The 7,558-nt window shown below is 32.9% G+C and overlaps 1 protein-coding gene across 1 annotated transcript; it reads left to right on the top strand.

Moving 5' to 3' along the window:
- Positions 1-98: 98 nt before the first annotated feature.
- LOC129876288 (protein FAR-RED-ELONGATED HYPOCOTYL 1-LIKE) lies at positions 99-3,703 on the top strand. Its single transcript, XM_055951676.1, has 3 exons — positions 99-313; positions 2,112-2,776; positions 3,446-3,703. The coding sequence occupies exons 1-3, from the start codon at positions 267-269 to the stop codon at positions 3,517-3,519; spliced, it is 786 nt and encodes a 261-aa protein (XP_055807651.1). The 5' UTR covers positions 99-266; the 3' UTR covers positions 3,520-3,703.
- The last annotated feature ends 3,855 nt before the right edge of the window (positions 3,704-7,558 follow it).

Raw genomic sequence — 7,558 nt, 5'->3', positions numbered from 1 at the left:
TAAATTTGGTACGAGAATGATAATTATTTTGCCATGCCCGGATAATAACCAACAATAATTTTAAATAAATTCACATAAGTTCATGCACTTAAATAATTTGATGGAGGTAGTAGATAATGATAATTTTCCAACTTTATCATATTATATAGTCATGGGTAGTGTCTGTCACCCTCAGCCCCCCACAATCTATACCTTCTCCATTTCTCCCAATGGTTCATAATCATCCGTACTCCTAAATTCCTTCCATTTCTTTTTACCTGCAAAATATGGAGGATGACCAAGATAATATGCATATCCGTACTCATATCAACAGGTTTTGTTTTTTCAATCTGGATCTCATGTTTCTTCAATTTCTTTTTTTTTTTTTTTTTTTTTTTTTTTACACCTCATTTTGAGTATTTATAATATTTCCACACTTCTCTTCCGATGTGACTCGAATCCAGGATCTACCGTCGGGGTGGAGGTGCTTAACCAATTTCCTTTTTGTTAGTTTAATGCTACTTGGGTTTTATTTAAGTTGTTTTATTTCAAGTTGGTCAACTAGTTGATATTTCTTGATGGATCTCCTTTTTACCCCTAGTGGGCAAAAGTCCACTATCGGTTGAGAAATCGACTGATGATTTGCTTATATGTACTCGAACAATCCATTCTTCACGAAGAGCTAGTTTTGAGTTGACTGGTTGAGTTAGCAATTAAAAACTCACGTGTCATATCTTTACATTAATTACTGTAAAAGTTATTAAGATTTGGGTCACAGGGTAAACTGGAAAGGAATGAATCATCAATTTTATATGCTAAATATTTGATATTTATGTGTGTGTGTTTGTATATTTCAATTTGTTGGTTTGATCTGCATTTAGCTGAGGTGCAAGACTATAGTATGCCTTTATCTGATTTTCGCATTAGTTAATGCAAATCAATGAGCATTTGAAAACTCTTATTTCAGTACATAAACATGGGAGTAATTTTCATGCTAAGTATTTAAAATTGGGTATTGTTCTGTTTGTGAAATCGGAGAAATTCAGTTCCACTGCGTCACCTAATATGTCAAATTAACATACTGATATTCTTGGCTTGGTAGATTCTGTTGTTTGATTCCAGCCATTTGTTATTCAGAACCCATTGGCCAATTTAATCTAGATTTGTGTTGCGAGTGAATTATTTGAGAGCAAGGCTTCCTACAGGGAATTGTTCCATTCCTAATGCTCGAACCCGAGACCTCTGTTAAGGGTGGAGGGAGTTTGATTCTAGGTTATTACTACATTATGAAGCATTCCATGGTAATACTTCAGCATCATATGTGCATCTCATATGGAGAAGAAAGGAGATGAACTATTCAGCAAGGGACTTACCAAGATAGCTCAATTCCAGTGAAGAAATAAAAGGACATGTTTTTTAAGTGTGACCGCAACAATAGTACAATCTTCTAGAATCAGCTTAGCATGCTTTCGCATCTTCAATGCCTCAAATTCCGAATATTTTAGAAGCGTAGAAATTGAAGCAAACTTGTACCAATAAAGAAAAGGAAAAATCGTGTCCTTCTTTTCCTTCGCTTTTCCAAGTCTTAATTTGAGAAAAGGAGTCCACCAACAGTAGCCTCAACAAAGTTTTGGATCTTTAGTTTTTGAACTCGTTGTGTTCGAATTGAGTATACTCAGTGGTACAGAGAAGAACAAGAAAGTGCAGTTATGGACATTGCAATGAAAATGTGTATAGTTGCTCTTCCAAAACTTAGTTTCAGCCTGTGTCGGTTCCACTTAGTTTGTCAGTAAAATTCCCCTTTTCCTCATCAAATGCTTGAAGATAATTGTTATGATTTGAGAGGTAGTTTGTGATGTAGATTTTCTACCTATTCCTTAAACAAGTGGTTGGCATACTCTGCATTATTGTAACAGATGAACTAATGCGATCTAAGTTTCTGTATGCTTACACGTAGCTTTCGAATTTTAATATCTTTCCATGAAATCTGCTTTTCAAACTTCAACTAAGTAAGAGAAGATAATCTGCATGTTTGTCTTGATTGGTATTTACAATTTTCTTCTTGCCCTTCGAAATGGATCATCATTCAACTATGATTTCATTTCCTCATACTGGTTTACTTATTGTACCAGTGTTGATATGAGCAAGTTACTGCCTACCAGCCTTGCTTACTTTAACAAGAAAAGAAAGTTTCAAGCTGAACAATTGGGAATGCCTCTACCAAAACATATGTGCTCGTATCATAGCTCTGCTGAATGTAGTTCTTCACATACTGGCACCGCTGCTAAAGAGCCTTCGGCATGCATGATTATAGTAGAAAATACTGCAAGGGGCCAAGATGATGATTCTGAACTAGAATCTGAAAATGGCAGCAATAGCTTTTCTGGAGATGCCGACTCTGTCATGTCTCATGAAACTAAACTTGATCCTGGATGTCTGAAACCATGTTCATCCGATGAGGCTTCAACTTCATCTGTTAATTTGTGCGGCAACTGGTCCAAAAACGACCTTTATTCTTTGAAGAGCAGATCAGTGACAAAATTAATGCCTGATATGCTGGAGCAACCACCTACTGGCAGAGGATGGGGTACTCTACATCATGGTTCTGGATGCCACCCGTCAATGGATTATGAGGAGCACTTGTTGGGATTTGGGAATCATGAGGATTGCACTTGCGCAGAATGCAGGACAGAGGGCATTGAGCTCACAACAGGAAAAGAACTTGAAAACTTGCTAAACTCCAATGTGAATCCGAACAATTATGTTCTTTCATCTGGAAGATGGACTGTTAACCAAGGTAACTTAGCCTCCACTTTCTCTTTTCCTCTTCTTTCTCATGAGAGTTGTGAAGCAGATAGAGGTTCTTAAATATTTGGTCTTTGAACTGTCCAAATTGTGGAGGACATGGATTAAGGTAGAAGGTTAGTAGACAACAATCCATTGTCTTGTTATCCGTCCATACTATTAGTTGTAGCCTTGCTCCTGTGGTTTCTTATCCTTCGATTTCTGCTACTATCAGTTGTTTCTTGTACTTCGACTATCCTATTATTTTGTTGTAGTTATTGTCTTGTTACTATCTGTTGTTTTTGTTACTATATTGTTATTTCTTGTACTTCTGTTAATTCTTTTTCTTGACTGCTTTGGACTATTTTTCCCTTGAGCCGAGGGTCTACGGAAACCACCTCTCTACCTTTGAGGTAAAGGTAGGGGGTAAGGTCTTCGTACACTCTACCCTTCCTAAAGCCCCACTTTGTGGGATCATACTAGGTATATTGTTGTTGAATTGTCCAAGTTCCGGTTATCTCATCATGTTCACATTTCATAGACAGCCGATGGCATAATCAGTCAAAAATGGAAAAACTCTTTGCAGCGTTAGTTGCATGCCTCTCATCTGTCCATGTATGTTTATACGGAGGACGCGGTTATTTGACTTACTTAGATAATACATATTTCTCTTTTGATGCAGATTCACAGCCAAGTTCCCCGAAACTAACCATTGATAAAGAGTTTGAGCAGTACTTTTCCATGCTTATGCTGTAACAAGAAACCATTCAGTTCGAAAGGCTGGCTTATGTAGTTAATAATTGGTTTCAATGGCTTCTTTATAAGGTGTTATTATTTACTATGTTGTATACAGCCCTTGTAGCAACAGAAACAAATATGAGAATTTTGTAATTTAACTACCTTGAATGGTTATTGTACAGAGGCTTTTGCTTGCAGAATTCATCTTTAGCAGTAGTATCTTTTTAGAATCAATTTTCAGAGCTTTCTCAGAAATGTGACTAAATTTTCTTTAGCGGCATTCCCTCTTTTCACTTTTTACTTGTCATATTTGGATTGATGCATTTGTTAAGGGTCTGTTTGAAAAGTCTATCTGATAATTGAAATTGATGTAATTATTAAAATAGTAATTATCAACCTAGTAATTATAATAATTTGTTTGTTTGCTACAGTGTAATTACACTATTATAAATGTATTATTTGGTTGCATAAGTATAATCATAAGGTTATCTTACATTTTAAAAATTAAAGTTAATTATCTAAACTTAAATTTTACATTAGACAAATAAGGGTCTTTATAGATGATATTAAATTAAATATTTAAGATATATATAGTCTTTTAAAAATATATTAATTAATAATACATTCTTACTAATATTATAAAAACAATTGATTTATATTTTAAAAATTAGTATATTTTAATTAAATTATTATAAAAATTTAAAATGCAAGATTTCTTTCAACATTATGAAAGGCATAGTTGATAAAAATATTAATATTATAAATAATAAAAAAAAAAGGGCAGCCCGGTGCACTAAAGCTCCCGCTATGCGCGGGGTCCGGGGAAGGGCCTGACCGCAAGGGTCTATTGTACGCAGCCTTGCCTTGCATTTCTGCTAGAGGCTGTTTCATAAAATTATTAAAATATCTGACAAAAAGATAATCTATCAAGTCTAACTAAAAAATAAATGGCTTGCAATGTGAAATATCAAGTCAATAATACTAAAATAAATAAAAATGAAAATATAACATAAGTTTTAAATTTTAAAATACTTTTTTTTAAACATAACACTACTTTTATGTCAAATTTCAAAGTACATAAATATGATTTATAAGAAAAGAAAAACATAAGTCTACAACTTTGTTCAACAATGACTTCTACTTTAATTTAAAAATTAGAATTACTAACAAAATTATGTTAATGAAAAATAAGCATAGAATTAAAAAAAGATAACTCGAAAAATCATATGGAATCACATGAAGTAAAGATTGAGAATGAAAAGGAAATTAAATATAACTAATATAAAATAAAATAAAATATTTTTAGAAAATATTAAATAATAAGAATTTTAAAAATAGTAATAAAAAATAAATTAAAACGAAAGAAATAGAAATAGAAATATAAGGAAAAAAATTAAAAGGTAATCACCTTGTAATTACAACAATTCATAGCCCCCCGCTCCCCCCGCCCCACTGAGAATTGGAGAGTGTAATTACTCCCTATCAATTATACTCAATTACCTGTTGACCAAGTAATTACATAGCTAACCAAATATGTCATACAGTGTAATTACAGTTTACACGAAATTCAATTACCAGGGTGGCTTTCCAAACAGGTCCTAAAAGAAAATAATACTCCCTCCGTTTCTATTTATATGTCACTGTTTAAATTTCACATTTATTAAGAAACTAAGTAAGTTTATTATTCTGCCCCTATTTAATGTTTTTTTTTTGAAGTCAAGTTTTCAATCAATGAACATGAATTAATTTATTTAGATTATTTAATTTGATCAATGAATAAAAATTATTTACTTAGTTTTTTTTATGTTGGTCAAATGTATATTTTCAAGGCTAATAGCTCATAAGAGTAAAATAGAAAAACTAATGTCATTTATGCATTGATTTTGTGAAATGACAAATATTAAAAACTATTTATTTTTAATAAGAATGACATATAAATAGAAACGGGAGGAATATTTAGTATGACTATTATATCATACTACTCCTATTATTTAATATTTAATATTAAATTTTGAAAAGTAATTTAAGAAATAAGTAATTAATTCTAAAGGTAAAATCTAAAAATAAAAAAAATAATTGACTTTGCTTAATATATTAGAAATGACAATTAAAATAATAATAACAAGTAAAATAAAAGCGAACAAAATATATTAGTTTGTCTTAAACGAATTTGGTTGATTTGTGGGGGGAAGAAATTTTCTTGGGATGTGTGGCTTGAAATCTGATGTCACAAGAGATGTAGAATACCTGCATTTGGGGGAACTACTTGATGGGAAGTTATAAATGACTAAAATGTGCACCTTTTCCCAAAGATGAGGAAACAAAACTTCAGCTTCATATCTGATTTCTGTGCAAACTTTAGTTGGGTGAAGTTAACATGTTTGGTCATAGATATTGGAAGTAGATTACAATATAATATATTTGGTGAAATTTTATGAAATAAAGTTTGGAAAATAATAAAATATACATAGATTTTATTATTATTTTGTGGTGATAAAAAAGTTATTTTCGAAAAATTCTCGACAAATATTGCAAATAGTTTGGGTAAAAAATTTGTTTAGCCACAAAATTTGTTAAGTTTTAGACTTTTGGCCCAAAAAACAGATCCCAAAATCTAGAAAAAGAAATTGGTTTTGGATCATAGATATTGCAAGTAGTTTTTGGGGGGGAATTTTGGCAAAATTTGTTTGGCCACAAAATTTGTTAAGTTTTGGCCAAAAAAAACAACAACAAGTCTAGCAGAAAGTGGTTCGGGGACGAAATCTAATTTTGAATTTTTTAAAACTTATATCATATGTGAAAGTTTATAATAATAATAATAATAATAATAATAATAATAATAATAATAATAATAATAATAATAATAATAATAAAGGTACATTAATTATGATCTATCTAGCTGTTCATTAAACATATTCTTACTAAAGGACTTGTTCATAGAATATACAACAACAACAACAACAACAACCCAGTGAAATCCCACAACATGGGGTCTGGGGAGGGTAGAATGTACGCAGACCTTACTCCTACCAAGGTAGGACGGCTGTTTCCTGGAGATCCTCGGCTCAGTAAAAGCATAAATGCATAAAAAATGTTAGATAAGAATAGAAAATTAAAAGCTTTATGAGAAAAATAACAAACAAATAACAAATAAATAACAAATAAATACAAATAAATAAAGACTAATAACAAATAACGATTAAATAAATAATGAAAGCGTCACAGGTAAAATTGAGTAATCAAAGCATAGAAAGTAATAAATAATAACAGAAATAACAGAAATCAGAAGTCAAAGCGCAAGAGATCGTAATGCACTACTACACCTATGAATAGAGAAGAATAACGAGACTATGAACTAGACTTCTACCCTAATGTGGGTCCTCCACACCCTCCTATCTAAGGTCATGTCCTCCGTAAGCTGTAACTGCGCCATGTCCTGTCTAATCACCTCTCCCCAATACTTCTTCGGCCTACCCCTACCTCTTCTGTAACCATCCATGGCCAGCCTCTCACACCTCCGCACTGGCGCATCTGTGTCTCTCCTCTTCACATGTCCATACCATCTCAGTCGTATTTCCCGCATCTTGTCTTCCACCGAGGCCACTCCTACCTTGTCCCTAATAGCCTCATTTCTAATCCTGTCGCTCCTGGTGTGCCCACACATCCATCTCAGCATTCTCATCTCAGCAACTTTCATCTTTTGAATGTGAGAAGTCTTAACTGGCCAACACTCCGCCCCATACAGCATAGTCGGTCTAACCACCACTTTGTAGAACTTGCCCTTAAGTTTTGGTGGCACATTCTTGTCACATAGCACTCCGGAAGCGAGCCTCCATTTCATCCACCCTACCCCAATACGATGTGTGACATCATCGTCAATCTCCCCGCTGCCTTGTATGATAGACCCAAGATATTTGCAACTACTTCTCTTTTGGATGGCCTGAGCACCAAGCCTAACTTCAACGTCAACCTCCTGACTTGTTCATAGAATATAAAAAAATTATATTAAATAATAGCTAGTTATTAATTATTATTATTTTTAAAAAATCAAATAACC

The sequence above is a fragment of the Solanum dulcamara genome, chromosome 12 (genome assembly GCF_947179165.1).
Source record: "Solanum dulcamara chromosome 12, daSolDulc1.2, whole genome shotgun sequence".
NCBI lineage: Eukaryota > Viridiplantae > Streptophyta > Magnoliopsida > Solanales > Solanaceae > Solanum > Solanum dulcamara.
Note: the sequence above shows the minus strand (reverse complement) of the source record. Positions and strands in the feature narration are given on the sequence as shown.